Source organism: Arvicola amphibius, chromosome 6 (assembly GCF_903992535.2).
Source record: "Arvicola amphibius chromosome 6, mArvAmp1.2, whole genome shotgun sequence".
Lineage (NCBI taxonomy): Eukaryota > Metazoa > Chordata > Mammalia > Rodentia > Cricetidae > Arvicola > Arvicola amphibius.
The window spans coordinates 131,503,517-131,521,170 of NC_052052.2; the positions used below are offsets into that span (position 1 = coordinate 131,503,517).

At 34.5% G+C, this 17,654-nt stretch overlaps 1 protein-coding gene across 1 annotated transcript in view; it reads right to left on the reverse strand.

The window, feature by feature from the left end:
• Nucleotides 1-17,654, reverse strand: part of Gmds (GDP-mannose 4,6-dehydratase) — a 536,488-nt gene that overhangs the window by 410,862 nt on the left and 107,972 nt on the right. Inside the window, exons 3-4 of the mRNA XM_038334108.1 lie at nucleotides 14,892-14,979; nucleotides 13,526-13,635 (exon numbers count right to left, since the gene is read on the reverse strand). Coding sequence (XP_038190036.1) covers nucleotides 13,526-13,635; nucleotides 14,892-14,979 — 198 coding nt within the window. The remainder of the gene's footprint in view (nucleotides 1-13,525; nucleotides 13,636-14,891; nucleotides 14,980-17,654) is intronic.

Below are 17,654 nucleotides of genomic sequence, written 5' to 3' on the forward strand. Positions count from 1 at the left end.
GTTATCTGGCAGATTTATGATGAGTTCCTAATAGATAACTATGAGTTTTCAAAAGTTATGTTCAGTTCTTCTAATGTTCTAAAAGTTATAACAATCAATATTTTTATCATATACTGATATTTCACTAATATATGTTTATATGCAACAAATTATTTTACTTCATTTTCTACGGCTTTATTTGTAAAGGCCTACAATCAGTAGAATTTAAATAAACTACAGATATCCAGTAAGAGATTTGATATGTAGCAGCAAACATGTGTCTTTAGTTTAGGTTTGACTAATGCAGATGGAAGAGTGGAGAAAAAAATAGAGGAAGCACATGACAGCAACAAAGTCTGTGCCAGTGAGAAGTCAAAATGCTATGTGTAGATTTGGTCCACGGCGCTAGTACTTTGAAAACTCGAGCCCAGAACAGAATAGCACACAAGACATCATATGCTGAACTAGGCTCAAGACTCCGTCAGTAAGCAAAAGAAATATCCCTGAGAAGTAGTACGTCAAAGCATGAAACCTCAACCTTTATGGCTGCCTTCCTCACATGTAAGTAAAAAAATGTAACTCTTGCCTAATAGTTGATTTTACTAAAAGAAAATTTCAAATGTACAAGTATTTTCTATATGAAATGCAAGAAAATTAAACAGATGAGTTAAAACAATCTGCTAATTTCAATTTTTAATATAAATGAAAATAAAAATAATATGAATGATTTCTACTAAATCAAGATGAGCATGTGTGCTAACATTAAGAGTTCCTTTAAGAGAATAAGTTTTAAATTTTACTGAAAGGAGTTTACAATAAGAAATATTTAGTATTTAATTGATGCTACATTATAAAAAATATTTTACTGGTTTCTGACTAAGATCTTTAATTAGATATCTATACCATCATTAAAATACATCTTTTCTATAATTGTATACCTATAAATACTTCCCAAACATATTTTACAATCAACATACTTTAAAAAAGAAAATCTATTAAACACATCGGGAAATAAAAATGACACGCTACCATTTCACACTTTGGAAACCTATATCTGTTTTATGGATTAGTCTCTGAATCTTGGGCCAATAAAGTTGAATCATCAAGACTCACAATAACATGAGATGCTTTGACCTGACAGAATACTCAGTAAGAAACTGAGGGAGGAAGGCAAAATAGTATGTGCTGAAATATGAAAGAATCTGTCACAATGAAAGGGCGCATTCTTTATGAAACCAGTTCTCAAAAAATACAAATACTTAGCATTGAACCTGTAAATGTGGGTGTTTGGTACCCTGGACCCAAAAAACAAAAGAAAAGAAAAGAAAAGAAAAGAAAAGAAAAGAAAAGAAAAGAAAAGAAAAGAAAAGACAAGACAAGACAAGACAAGACAAGACAAGACAAGAAATGCAGTTTGGGCCCAAAATTGAACCCTATAATATTCATATGTCCTTTTCCCACTGCTCTTTAGTACTTGATGAAAGATAATGAAGATAAGGAAAAAACAACAGCAGTTTATGATTACAACCCCCCTATCAATTTATTTTAAAAAGTATTTATCATTTTAAACTATTTTATATCAAATAACGGAACACATTTGGAGTAAAACAAGAACAAAAAGCTAAGAGTAGCATTTAAATATTCGTTAGCATAAATTAAACAATAGAGTATACTACATTTTACCATCAACTGCAACCCTACTTATTTAAGAACATCAAATGTAAACCTAATTTGGAAAATCAGTTAAGACAAATATTACATAACCTATAATGTTATAAAACATTTTCAATTTTCTAAGATAAGGTAATGTTTACTCATGTAAACAAATTAAAAGTGGTCATAAATTAAAATTTGTTGCAAGATGCCAATAAAACATTGAAATCTTCCTTTATGACTCATGTAAAATCCATTTTAGTTTGAAAAAAGCATCAAGTTACTTATAAAATGTATCCTTTTAAAAATTGTATTTAAGAGGCTATAAGTAAATCAAAATATTTTATTAGTTATCCAACATTTAACTGCTCATATAAAACATAAAGTATTATTAGGAAATATTAATATACCAATGATAACATTAATAAAATCAGCAGTTTGTTTTTATGCAGAGAACAATGTTCTTCTGTTAGTAAGCAATAGAAATCACTCATATTTGGCTGTGTGAGACGTAAGTCTTTTGAAACCAAGGAGTTTGAGGAAGTGGTGTTGCAATCCTGTCCTTTTTATAAAAACCATGGCAAAGAAAAGGTCAAATAAATAATACGTAAGATACCATCCTACTAAGAAAAAGCATATATTGTTAACCTAATGTCTGCCAAATGACCTAAACATGTAAAAATACGGGTTACCTATAAATCATAATATGTTCTGATTAAAAGTTATTTTTCAAGTAGCATATGGTAATTAAAGCTCATTAACAAACATTTGTTATTTCATTAACAACTTACTAAAGAATTTGTATTCAACTGTAAATTCAAACAACTTATATTTGGGTTTTTTAATGTGTAGGATGATGAAAGTTCACCTTACTATGTTTTACTAAATTAATTAAAATTATCAAGTAATTTTATGAATTCAAATAAAAATCTATGTAGTTTTTATGTTCCTGTAGCCATGCTAAAAAACAAAGCAGCACAGACCTTCCTGTGTATTCATATTAACATTAACACAGTAGATAGTTTGAGAGAAAAGCTAAATAGATAAATATCACTTCTTACCAATACATGTCAGAGAAAAATCATTTAATCATTAATAAGAAATAAACAGCAGCCAAAATATATTTTATGCATCATTAAAACCTCCGTGAAGCCATTGCAGTCCCTAGCAATGTGATGCTGGAAACCACCTTCACCCTGGCCACCACATTCTCTCCTGACCTAACTCGGCTAAGGCAGCTAGAGGGAAAAAGGCAACACTCCCAAGTAAGCCTTTATTAACTCTGAGAAATAAATTATATTAAGTGTTACTTTTTGAACTCAGAAATGAGGGAAGGGGTTGTTAAGATATCAAATTTACTAGGAAAATAATTATGTGAGAAATAAGTTGCTGTCACAAGAGAGACTTGCCAGATACTGCATTTAAGCAAGTTGTTATACACACCTTTAGAATCAATTTTATGATACAGAAATTACTCTATGATACTAAGTCGTCTGGGGATATAAAAAAAATTAAGGATGGAGAAAACGTTTTCTCGAACAACAATGCCATTTCTTGAGCGGTGTTTGTAAGCAGTAAGAAACCACCGTGATTAGATTGTTCAGGACTTGTTACAAACTGCTCTTCTCTAGCTCACTTCCAGGCTGCAGTCTCTAATAAGCATGCTTCCACTTCCTCAGCTCCTCGTGTCTGTGATTTTACTAAATGCAATGCTAAAACTTGAAAATTACCTAGAAGTTTGTGAGAACGCATAGAAAGGTCGTCAGAACCAGACACATATTAAATATTAATTATAATGATGACTGTCATCCTCTACAGTGATTATGCCATTATATAGGAATGATAATTAAGGCATAAAATGACTTGTTAATTGAGAACGTGTTCTGAACAAACACATTTGTACTTGTATATTTAATAGAAAATTCAGCCTGGAGACTGGGCCATAATAAACTGCAGTTCTATTTTCTAAAATGCTGACATTTAAGCAAATGTTCCCATGGAATGTTTGTCTGATTCGTGGACTGACATTTCCTCTTTGTAACTTGCTTAACTAAAAAGGAGCCATGCAGGCCAAACCCTACAGTACTCGTAGGCAAGAGGCCATTTCTTGCCACTGAGACTTTCATAAAGTTTCTCTTTTACTTCCCTCTTCCCTGACAACACTCCTCCCTGTCTTTTTATTTTGACATGCATAATATCATAGCTCTTCCAGTCATCGTACAACAGAAGACATACCTGAAAAGATTAAGATTTCCCACCTGGGATCTGTCCAGAAACTCAGTGTATTATAGTTCCCCACATCTTCCTCCATCCTGCCATGCTTCCCTTTTACCAATAGTAACTTTCTTTCTTATTTTAGATTTACTTACAGAAAGAACCCAGGGAGCTAAGCTGATGGAAATCAGTTTGTACTGTCACTAATCTTTCATTCTGAAGACAAGGCTGACCTCCTTTGTCTGTGACACTTTGCTGCCATCTATGTGTATAAAAAAGCATAACAGTCATTCATACTATAGAAACTTTCCTTAGGTCCCCAAAGGAATCCTGTTTCTCATCTACATAAAGGAGAGTCAGCAAAAATCTGCCTTCCTATCCAAGTGCAAAAGTTTGCTGGGAATTTCTATGACTTCCTCTGTGAAGCAAATACATTAAAAATTATTTGCAAAAGTGTACTATTTAACCTAATATTTTATCACAGCCAATAGTTTTTCTCCCAAATTATTGACACTGATAAGTTTACATTAATGTAGTAACTTTTAAAGAGTTAACAATGGAAAAGGATAAAAGTAAAAGACTGCAATATTAAACACAATTAGGTAAATACTTTCAATAAAATAAGTTAATTTTTACAAAAATTTCCATTCAAATGTCATGCCGAGTAACAGGATTAAATGACCACTCAGCCAAAACACTTTTCATTACATTTAATATAAAGTAAAAAGAAAAGTAGTATTTGCTCCTGTGATTTAAAAATAAATACTGTGGTGTAATAATCATTTTCCTGATAATCAACACTGAAATGCTTCTCTCCAGAGCAGAGATTCTACCCCAGAATCTCTCAGCCCGGCTGTGAGTGATCTTAACTAATGAACAACAGACTTACACTCCAGAGTGAGCGACCTAGGAGTAGGAACACAAACACAAGTATCCTATCCCCCAACCCAACCACAGGACAGACACTGACTGAGAGTCAGGACAAGGATGGTCCTGAAGAGTGTACTTTGAAACTTGGAGGTCTGGTTTGTTGATATTACTAAAAGAGCAAAGCAGCAGGAAGAGGGGCACTGGCCCAGAGTCCTAACAGTGCCCCTTCCAACTTTCCAACAGCATCTCTCTGCAAAATTTCACTTACTCATTAATACTATAACAATACAAAAGCTAGCTCATCTTTGAAATGCAACATTTTCTAAAGAGTTCTCAAGTTCTAATGATTAACTTAACAGTTACAATAGACCAACCAAGACTTCATACAGACTTATAAATAAACTAATTCTAAATAACTGCATATTTAAAAATAAACATGCCAAAGATACATAAGTTGTTATTATTTTAAAACAATAATTGTCTATTAATCTTTGATATTAATGTTCTTAAAAGTATATACCACGTAACACACTAAAGTTTTCTTGTTGCTGATATTGATAAATTATCAATTAACAATTTACATAAAAATGAAAACAAAAATCCTTATGTATTAACTTTTGTATCAGAAAAGGTTTCATTTTATCTTTTTATACCAATTTTAAGGACTCAGCTTTAACAGAATAAATTTTATAAGCACTACAGGTACTAAAATAATAAAGTAAGAATCATGCTCAAAACCAAATACTATCAGATCTTTTAAAAGAGAACTTAATTCCTCAACTATGTTCACTAATCTGAGAAGAAGGAAAATATATCTGCCTTCAAATATTATTTAAATTATTTGTACACTCATCTAATTAGAAATCTTAAAAATTCATTTTCATTCATCATCAAAGTAAAAGAAAAATTAGTTTCACCATCAAAACATTGACTAATGACTTAAAATTTCTTTCCATTAGTAATTACAAATTCATCTAGACATGGACATTAAGACAGACATAAACATTTAGCTGTTTTAATTAATTTCATCTTAATATGCATAAGCTGTACTGCAATACTACTTTAGATTTTATTTAGTAAATAAAAAGCTACTACTATAAATAGATTAAGGTTGGAAAAGCTAACAAATACACCTTTGTGTGGTCCATTAATTATATACAAAATTCCAAACATTATTAGCTGTTATCAAAATTACAATACCACCTAGATCTAATAAAACAGAACAATCTGTTTGAACAGGGAAAGGAGAACTTTCATAGAGTGTTCCCTCCCATAAAAATTCTTAATGGACTATAAAAGACTTTTTAAGTGGTTTTAGATTTGAATTCAATTGCTTAAATCTATAACAGTCTTCCAAAAAAAAATGTGAGCCAGATGACACACAGAGACACCCACCAATGGTGTACATGCCTACCTACCCTCATGCATATACGATTTTAAAAGGACAGATCTCATCCTAAAGATCATGAAACTGACTAGCCAAATAAATATTATTAAAGTTTGTGCAGTGTCAACACAAATGTTAAATTCTAAAATGAAAAGGTGTTCTTACCAAAGTTTTCCTTATAATAACTAACATGATTACCAAGAATTTTAAATATTAAAGGGACTGTGCCTACATGGAAGAGGGAACAACACTATTCAGAAAAAAATGGGGGCTGCAGAACAAAAACAAACAAAAGGCAACTGTGCTTGGTCATATCAGAGGGTTATCGCCTACCACAGAGATGTTGTTCGTGTCACCCGCTTACTTCCTCTGTAGAGGAAGCCACATTTTTGAGAAACACACACTCAAGCGTGCATAGACCCACAGTGCACAGCAGTCTGGATGAAAAACAACAAACCCCGAAGTTCTCAAGACTGCGCTAACGGCTCTAACAAACTGTAGCTTTCTACTACTTAGGCCTCAGTGTTATTTCAATATTCACAATGTGCTAACAAACTGGAGAATTTATTGTGCTGCTCTGAACACATTCAAGAACTGTATATGATAATACAACAATTTTCTCACATACTGGTAAGCAAAATAAGTTATCTTCAGAGTCTTACTATTTGTAATTTATAATAAGTGGACAAATTGTAATTATTTAAGATGAGTTAATTCTGTACATTCCTACTTTCCCTGTACACTAATTTATTTTAGTATTATTCGTGTGCTCATTCAGCACCCTCCACTGTATTTGGAGAGCTTCCTAGTTAGAAAAATCACACTCATATGGGATTAATTATAATCAGTTCCCTCCAGCAAGGAAAAATGCCTTTAATTCAACCTATTACACTGAAACTTCATTTTTCACAGTAAATGATAAGAATGACAACAGAAGTAACACTCCTATCATAGCTAATGGCACCCATGTCCTGGCCCCATCTTTGGTCATCTCAGCTTAGTAGCACAAGAAGAGAGACTGGAGTCAGTTCTAGGTTCAAGGCTAGAAAGAGTTTGGCTGCCCATCAATTGGCAATCTCAGGCAGGCACTTGTGAAACAAGGGCATGACCTGGATTGTTGCCAAGAGCCCTGCCACCTCAGAATTCTATAGCCCATGTAATAAAAAAACAAAGGACCCCATACATCATTTCCCTTTTTAGAATATGCTATACAAGGTTATGTTTCAGCACAGGAACTATAGACATTTAACTAAGGAAAACAGTCTTGCCTATCATTTCAAACTACAACCTTCACCCTATGCAGAAGCAGCACTGACTAGCATGTTGATTATTGAATTTTAGCCCCATCTACTTCTCTGGATAAAATGACTCATATTAGTCTGAACTGTGAACAGAGAGCACAGGAAGATTGGGGGTAGGGAGGTGGAAGAATAGGCAATTTCCATTTCCTTTTCTCATTGCACAAAGCACTCATTGCTGACCTACTCACTAAGAATGATGGTACATACTGCAAATGGGTTCAGCAGGGCTCTTGGCATCAAGATGAGCTTTCAATAAAGGTTGGTATAGTCAAGAAACTGAAGCAGTGTCTAAGGACTGATACACTCCGGTGCAAGACCAAAGGTTCACAGAACAACAACAGTAGAAGAGACTACAATCTAAGGAATGCAACTCACTAGAGAAAACAGGCTTAAGCCCTCGTCAGGTCATGAGATGACTAGGACTTGAAATCATGAAGATCCCAGAGATCAGTCTTTGGAGCGATATGGCAGGCCATTGGATGTGAAGTTCCAGAATGTGTCCAGGAAACTCTAGTGTACACCCTTGGTTTAAGATCACTTTTCAGTACCACAGTTATCATGAGGAAATCCCAAGGCACTATTATATTTAATCCCTATCCAGATGCTAATTGCAACTACCCACCACCACCATGTACCCTGTACTGGGTCTAGTACAAAACAGCCACTAGTGAAAAGAGACAGATGACCACGTTCATCCATGGTGACATAATGAACTCTACCATGCAACTGTGTGGACCACAGAGCCAGGCCCTGACTCACATTTTAAGGATGTCTCTTCTAACCGCAATAGCAATGTTCCCTGTCTACTCATTTTCCTGATCGCACCTCTCTGCTAGGATTCCAGAGTCCAAAATAAATAAATGAATGAGTAACAACACAGGAAAACAGCTCCTTTATGATGTTGTGGAGTTTTAATGGTCTACCCCTGTTCTATAATAAATGTACAATAAAGTACCATGTTGCTATAGTTTTGTTTTGTGTTATTACTAGGTCAGTCATATACTAACCAAGGCAACCTTCCTTTCCCACCATAACGAATCCTCTCGGTGAGCATGCCACTTGTTCCTTCTCCCATGAGATTCAGGCTTTCTGGGATAAATATAGCAATTAGTTATCTAGTTGTAAATTGCAACTCAGAACCTCCAGGAAATAGATGACAAGTCTTTAGCTTGTTGAATTAAATTGTTTAGGGCCCTTTCCCAGGGTCTGCCAATGTAATTCCCATGCCTGTTTTTATTCCTGATTTTGTTTGCTGGACTTGTTTTTCAATCTTATCTCTCCCTGATTCTGACTTAGGGACTGGTCACTACTACAACTAGCCCCTTGGCTCACAGCAATTCTGCTTTATGACTAGCTTCCTGAGTCATAAGCCCTTTGGGCATCTCCATTCAGAATATACCAGCTGATCTTCACAAGTATGGAAAAGAAATGGCAGCTCACACCCACCTGGTCTGCTCTAACTTAACCCTCTTCAACCAAAGCAATCAGGACTCCTTACTGTTATAGAAAAATAAGTAACTCAGAGAACTAAAACGGAAAGTAAGAAGGATAATTAAAGGATTAGATGAGGAATGCAAACTATGGAGTTAGTCATGTTGAATAAGAGAAAGTTTGAAAAGGATATAATGATGATCTTTAGCGCTGAAAGGGGATTTGAAAAATCCTTCTCAAAACTGAACCAAGAAGACTGTCGACACCACAGACACAAGAGAAGAAGTATGCACAGAAGAAACACAGCAATGTGGGGGAAGGCGTTACTTTATGAAGACTACTTAATGTCAGAACTACCACTGGTAAAGATAATTGTTTTCTTTATTGGTCTTTAAATTAAATTATATAATATGAAGATCTGAGTTCTCATCCTGAATTTGGCAGTAACCAAATGTACAATTTGAGCAGATGACCTCATTTGTAAAACTGAAAGTCATATTAAATTATTTTTCAAGTTCATGACTGCCTTATGACTGAATAATTTTCACATGTTTGAAAAATTTATGTCAATTCCAGCATGACATTGTGAAGCAAATGCAATACACACTGGACTAGGTTCACTGTGGAAAAATCTCATAGATACTATGACTGTTGGAATGATACAAGATCAAAGAAGCTGTGAAGAAAAGTAGACAAATTCCCAAAACATAACTATAAATGCTGCAATGATAAGAAATACTAATATTCACAAGGAATTAAGAAAAAAACTAAAAAGGGAAAAAAAACCCAAAAGGTTCCTAAAACTTTTTTTCCTTCTCAAGATGGGCAGAACTACAAACTGTATCATTTGTTCCTGTTGGGATGATGTCATCATGCTAGGTTTAACTGCTTTAATAACTGGTATATTGCAGTCATCTCTCACTTTCTCCCACGTAAGATCCAATCAGCCTTTCAATGAACAACTCCATGAGTCATAATTTTACTGTTTATGATTCAGAAAAATGTCTTCAGTCAGTATTTCCCAGACTGCTGTGGGCTCATTCCAAGGAGCAATTTCATCTTCATTGGTTTCCTACAGGAAGCCAAACCAGCTTCCTATTATTTTATTTTCCTTAGTTTTAGCATTACCATAGCCCACATCAAATTCACTGGAAGTGTGAGTGATAGAAGAGTTTATTCTGTACAACGTGAGTCCAACACAAACAATGCCCAGTCTAGAAGTCAAGAATTCAAAATTAAATGCAAAATGTGCTAATATTAGAACAATCTTTTAAAATACTACAAAGTAGCATTTTATGTTAATCTTACTGAAAGCATTACACCAGTCAAAAATAAATTTTTATTTAAAAAATTGTAAGCACAGTAAATACTTTAAAGATATTAACATAGGCTAACATGGAGAATTCATTAAAAAATAAATATTTTAATCCCTTGATAATAACAAAACAAACCAATATGTGAAACCTGAAGTGTAACAAACACAGAGTGATCCAAGGACAAAGTAGCATACCGGTGAGCGAGGTAAGCTGTGGGTACACTAGACACTGGCCAGTATTCCCAGCGTCTACTACCCACAGCTAGGAATCAACTCTGTAGCTCACAGCAAAGGACTGGGCTAAAGGACATGAACTGTATTCATGCTTTGTCTTGAAATATAAGGAGAATTCTGCAAAGGACCAATTCTCATAGGCTATTTAAAAGGGCTTCTGAGTGGGAAGAACTGGGGTACACTGATTCACTCACCATTCTTGATTACAGGTGTTAGTTATTAGGGACTGTAAAGTCTCACATTGTCATGAACTAATGACTAGCAGAACTATTTGACATCAGACTTAGAAGCTGGTACATTAAAAGGAAAGTCTAAGGCAAATACATTTAAAACAACTACATGAATGAGCCAAGACACCTGAAGTGCTAGAGAAATGATTCCCAAAATGTGACCTTCAGACTAGGCTAAGAACTAACTGGATTTTTCTAAAAATCAAAGTTCTCATCTTCAGCCCGGCCTTCAGAAATCAAAGACTCTGGAGATAAGGCCTAACAATTTTGAGGGGGTGACAACGTAAGTTTTACTATATTATTCTCTCTTCCTTCCATCAGGAAATTCCTTGAAAATAATTCACTCACTATACATTTCCCTCTTAACTCTTCAACTACTAAAACCCCTGTGTTAATCTGTTCAGTCCTACTACAGCTTCTTCAGATGTTCCTATTCAAAGTCCTTAGTCAGATATGGGGTATGGCTAAGTAACAGAACACTCCTCTACCATGCCTCCGGACCTGGTTTCCAACCCCAGCAATGCAAAAGCAAATTAACAGAAACATTACAAGTAGATCTTCAGCCTATGGTGAAGGCCACTGATCTCTTTCTTGTCCTCTATCCCCTTCTTCCTAAGAAGGTCTACCTTTTCAACTTACGTGGCATAATTCTACCCACTCCCTCTTGCCACCTTGGTTCCTGCTATCCTACTTTGCCTTCCCATACTACAAGGCAAGTTCCCTACAGCCTTCTATCCTCCACACATGCACTGCGGCATATACAAGTTCACACAATACACATAAACACGCATCAGACATAAATAAATACATGTTTTTCAATCTTAACTAAGCACCATCCCTGACAATTTACTGATCCTTTAAGAAAAGCAGCTAAAATACTGTAAAACAGATGAATTCAAATTTATGTTAATGTAGAACAAATCAAACCAACTGTCTCTGCTTACAATTTTTTTTATAGTACAACCGCTCCAGAATGATACCCAAATCCTATTGTGCTCACTACAATTCAAGAAAATGTAACATACTGGAGAACTTCTAATATATTTTGGAGAATGAAAAAGACAATTACATTTGATACTAAGATGGTAGGGTGAAAGTGACTATAAATAAAAATACAAATTTCCCCATCTTCTCATCACGCTAGTGTATGGTTTGTAGAGGTTCTAAACCATCTACAATCAAAAAAGAAAATTTCTATAACTTAAGGAAATTACAAAGTGAAATGGTAATTCCCAAACAATCCATTTCTGTCTGTAATAGACTCTTGTGATAAGAATATCAAAAGAAGTATGGAAGATAAGCTAACTGCTTCAATTAAAGGAAATCAGGCCCTGGAAGGATAGCACTAGTGCTTCTCTGTAGAAAATAAGATAATCTCTCAAACACAAAATCTAAGACATGCCTTCACCATGGAGAAACAAAAACTGAAAATCCCTAGGAAAACAGCTCCACTGCAAAGGGCAAAAATGTAGCTCTGGCATGTATTTAGCATGTATGAGATCCTGTATTGCATCCACAACACCCAAAGAAAAAAAGAGAAATATGAGAAATCTTTTTTGTATTTCTAAACAGTATAGGCAGATAAGAAATGCCTTTATAAATCTTCATGTAGATGTCAGAGGAAAAAATGGCCAATCTCAAACTGAAAAAAAATAATAGTAAGTTCATACAATTCATTATTTGTTTTTTTTTTACTCTTAGGATGTATTTATTTTATGTGTATGATTGCTTTGCATATGTATACTGCATGTGTTTCTAGTGCCTCAATAGGTCAGGAGGGGTGTTAGATGCCCTGGTGTTACTGATGTTTGTAAGCAACCATGTGGGTGCTGGGTATCAAACCCTAGTACACTGCAAAAGCAGTCAGTGCTCTTAAATGCTGAGTCCAAGGGCTCTGCAACCCAAGGACTCACCTTCAACTTTTAAAATTTGCTGTTTTATGAGTAGGCTAATTCCGCTGTTCATTAACTCAGGTCCTGTTCCTGCCATAAGCAGCAGATGTGTAGAAAGCAGCAATATTGCCCCCATTCTGTACAAAATTAAAAAAAATAAGAGAAACATAAAAACACCATACCCTAATAAAATTGTTGTATATGTTTTTTAACAAGAGAAAAAAAATATGGATAGATATTTGTGGAATTTTTTTAAACTTAGAGCTATTTGTTTTTATTCCTAAACTCTACTAACCACTTGACTGAATAGGTATCTAAACAGAACAATTCAACTCTGGTTTCAAATTTCATTCACCCAAGGAAGCATCAGGGCATAGTCAAAAAAAAATGAGTCAAGCAGAAGCTGGAAGGCTGGGAAGACCTTCTCAAGTTTACTATGACTTGTTCCAGAGAGAAGGACTAAAGAAAGATGGGCAAAGCACCAGATAATTAGAATATAGGGAAGAAAGCAACATTAAGAGTGTCATAATAAGAGAAAATGGCAAAAAAAGGCTTACTTTTTTCACAGTTCACAAAAAAGTAAGCTAACTTCAACATATAACTGCAACCCAAAGAATATAATTTTTAAGGATATATTACAAGAATATCCATCAGCCCAGGCATATAGTCATTACCAAAAATAACACTAAAATAAAGATTTTAATGAGCTACACTGTCTAACATTTTAAAAAATACTTCTCTCACAGATATGAAATGTCTGAACAGGCGCTCCTGAATATAGGGAACAACCTAAAATTCATGCAAATTGTTACTTGAAAGATTTCACTGTTCTTTGGAGTAACAGAAACCTCAGCTTAAAATTATAAGCATTTTTATTAGGATAAATTACAAAACTAACACAGAAGACTAAACTTGATAAGAACTAGTGGTTGCTATGGTATTGAGAAACAATAAATGTGGTGAACAGAGGATACTAAAAGGACACAGCCAGAGAAGCAAAGGCAATGAGAAGAGCTTACCTTGACATGGCTCTGGGCACCAAGATTGTAGATCTCTGTAGGCTTGACTTCATTGATGATTTTTACCAGGCAGGTACTGTCGGTGAGGTCACCATAGTGTAACTTCATATCTTTAGGATTTAGAAAAAGATCATCAGATATGAGATAACATGAGAAACAATTCTATAATAAAACTGAAATACATGTTATTCATGTATGAAAAAGAAGGTCAAACCAGAAATGGTCCCAGGTGTGACAGCCCATCTCTGCAATCCCAGTACTTGGACCACTGAGACAGAAGGATCTTGAGTTTGAGGTTAGCCTGATCTACTTAGCAAGATCCTGTCATGTGTACCAATTCCTGTGCAACAACACAAAACAGAAACTTTGTATTTGATGGTTCTTGAGTGTCAGAGTACAACTTTTATCTTTAAGAAACATATAAGATATAAGGATAGTCTGTGTGAATTTGTAATAATAAATTCAAATAGCCTTGTTTTAAAAATGGTAATATCCTGAAGATGTTAGACAATTATCATAGGGCTCTAAGAATTAAAACATGTATTACATAAAAGTGAAACTTGAAAAAAATATGACCCTGGAATAATGTATATAGCATCTCTAAAGAAATCTAAAACACAATGATAAATGAGAAGACACCTGTGTTGGGATAACTTTTTTGAGGTAATTTTGTTTAGGTACTTGTTATGGAATGTTATTTTAAGGTATGTTACATTTGTTTAGGCTGTGAAATATTTCTTTAATGATGCAAAGATTTGTTGCATTCTTTTATGTTGCATTTGTTTAACTCTGTAAAGCTATGTTACTTTCTTGTATAAAACACCTGACTGGTCTAATAAATGGCTGACAGCTGTGCAGAGAAAAAGGATAGGTGGGCTGGCAGGCAGACAGAATAAATGGAAGTAGAAATCTGGGAGAAGTTAATCCCAGCACTTGGGAGGCAGAGGCAGGCGGATCTCTGTGAGTTCGAGACCAGCCTGGTCTAAAAGAGCTAGCTCCAGGACAGGCTCTAAAAAAGCTGCAGAGAAACCCTGTCTCGAAAAACCAAAAAAAGAAAAAAAAAAAAAGAAATCTGGGAGAAGGAGAAGATGACATCAGGGTCCAATCACACAGCTACAAAGCACTAATCAAAGTTATATCTTGTCTATTTCTCTTAAAGCCATCTCCTGACTGTATTACTCTAATAATCAGACCAATATGGCACTAAGCCCGGAGCAGGTACAAGGCATGTTTCCCTAGCTTATAGGTCAGGTGTTATTCACTGTAGTAATCCCAGGTGAATAATTGTGACTAGATGAGCTATGAATAATGATATTTGAAAATATCTAAAAATAAGAAGCAGCAAAAAATTGAGAAAGAAACTTACTTCCTTCAATATGGGCCTGTGGATTCTTATATAAATGTTCAATTCGACCTGTATTAAATGAACTGGATCGTCGTACAATTCCATGGACCTGAATTTTAAGTAAAGAAAGACAAATGTAAATTATAAATATAAGAGAGAATTGATAAGAAACTTGGAAGTTCATTTGCCTAATGTATGTTTTTTTAAAGTATAAATAGTACTTCAAGATGGAATAAATTAAGAGAAATAGTACCATTGTTTACTTTCTGCCTAACTACTGCCTGTGTGCTACCAGTACACTGTTTATGACCTTACGAAGGATTTTTACTGCCAATCTCAATGTAAGTAATTAGATAATTACAAGGCTTCATGCATAGTTGCATATACTCAAGTTTGTCTTCTAAACCATACACAGTCATACTGATGACAAAAATATCTCTGGTTTGAAAGTGAAGGCAAACTTAAGGCTGCAGCTGTGAAACCGCTTTTGACCTGTTTAACACAGAGCATAAGATTTCCACAGTTACCCTGGATTTACCAGTGCTACTTCATGCTGTGGTATCAATTTCGAGAGGCATAGATAAAATCAGAGAGCAGTTGCTATTTTGTGAGGCTTTGTTGAAAAGTTAAAAAGCCAAACTATAAAGATTAAGAAAAAGATTATATATTACTAAACTTAAGACATAAAAGACCAAAGATTTAAAAAGAAGAAGAAAGACTTTTTAAAAAAAATCTTGATATGGCCATGGTCAATGTGAAGGGATAAAATCACTGAACAGCGGAGCATACCTGTCTGATACTAAAGAAAAGACCACTGTGTCTGACACATGAGAGAAATTGCTCCACACTTGGTCCCACTTCCTCCTTGTGTCAAGATTTCTCCCTCTGTGCTGCCAATGCTAACATGAGCTTATGTCACCAACTGCTGAAGTTCCAGTTGCACTGGTGGCAGTTTTAATCCTGAACTTATTTTGGAAGTGTTCTTCTAATGTTGGGTAGATTCGTTTACAGCTGAATATACTTCTATATTTTTAACTCAATCATTTTCTGTCTATTTCAAACCAAAATTAATCCCTGGAATGACTCAAACATTCCAAATGCAAAGGGAATTATAAGCACATAAAGCTTTCTTTCAAACAGAAAGAAATGTCATTGCCGTTTTATAAGGCATACACAAGAAACCGACTTCTGCTAAGGATATGACATGCCCACGATTAATAACTCTATTAGCTAACTGTTTTTGCCAAGAGAAAGGCACTCATCAACACCATTTTCCAAAAGAACAAAACTCAAAAAAAGTTGGTAAATATGAAAATACCTTATAAATGTAAACTTGGCTGACATTTTAGGAAGTAAACATTAAAATTTAGGAAGCATTAAATAGAAATGTGTTATTATTAAGTTTATAATTAACTGTATTTTAAAATCTGAAATTTTTCAAGTTGCTACTGGATTATAAAGTCAAACTGATCTACAATATTAATGAATATTTTTAAGTAAGAGACAATTTTTACATATGTACTAATGCATATGAAACTTGGTGTTTATAGTTATTCCTATTGTTCAAATTTCTCTAATATAAGTGCTCTGTTTTATTCAGTAGAAATTTTCTTTGTTCTAAAAACAATTTATGTGATAATTAAAATATAGTTATTATTTGGGAAGCCTTCTCTTAATTACTAAATTCTAGAGAAAGCACATATTCCAATGGGCAAAAGCACAGAGAAATGTCCTAAACATACAAACTTGCAAGGCTTTGATAAGAATATTCTACAATCTTAATGTGGACACCAAGTCAGAGCAAATAAAAGCAATGACTTTAATGTCACACCTAAAAAGACAAAGCACTAGTTTTTGTTTTGTTTTTCTCTAGTGAAAAAAAAAAAGTGTGTTTGAATTTCCACTTACTCCCAAATTTGGCATGTGTGTAGAAGGGAAGAAAGACTTGCCAAATACTTAATCCATGACAGAAGGTATTATTCTAAGAACTAATGAAAGCTGAGTCTGTCTGCTTCTGAGGCAGGTGAAATACAAACATTAAGACAAGCCAAAATGTGCGCAAACTGCAGAATCTAGTTAAGAATTTGAGATTAGCAGCTTTCCCTTCACAGAAAGAAATAGGTAGGCCCTTTTTCAAGATATGGGAAGAAAAGGAGATGTGGATTAGGAAAGCAAACAGAGAAAGCAAATGACCTTTACTTAAATTTAATCAGTACTATTATCAATTGTGCTAGCTAGGAATATCTAAGTTCCTCAGTGGAAGAGGATATTTTAACATACAAATTTCATGTCCCAGTCAACTGTCAAAAAGGAAAATTTCAAGTTCTCTCAATATCAAAACAAAGAAGGTTTGATTCCAACATATTGAGTTCAAAGTAGGTGGTAAAACAAAGAAAAGCTTTCTCAATAGTTATTAAGAAGAGTTGTGATTCACACCACTGGATTCCAAATTCTCCAGTGTCTAAATTGTTCTTGGAGGAGAACAACTCCTAGGGATGGTTAGTGCCATTCATCTTTGGAAAGTATGGGTCACCTAGATTGTATTAGCATCTGACATTTACATAGCAATGACCACATAGCAGACACTGGCCTTTACTGGTAAGGCAAATCTTCACAATCACCATACCACAAGTGAGAGCACTGCCTGACACACCTAGCTTACAATATGGCAGTCAAAGGACACTTTGACTTGTTCTATGCTGCCAGTGTACAGTCCATTTTGAAAATGAAATCTATACAAAGAACGGCCTTTTCTCTAATCAAAGTACCAAGCCTCTAAAATAA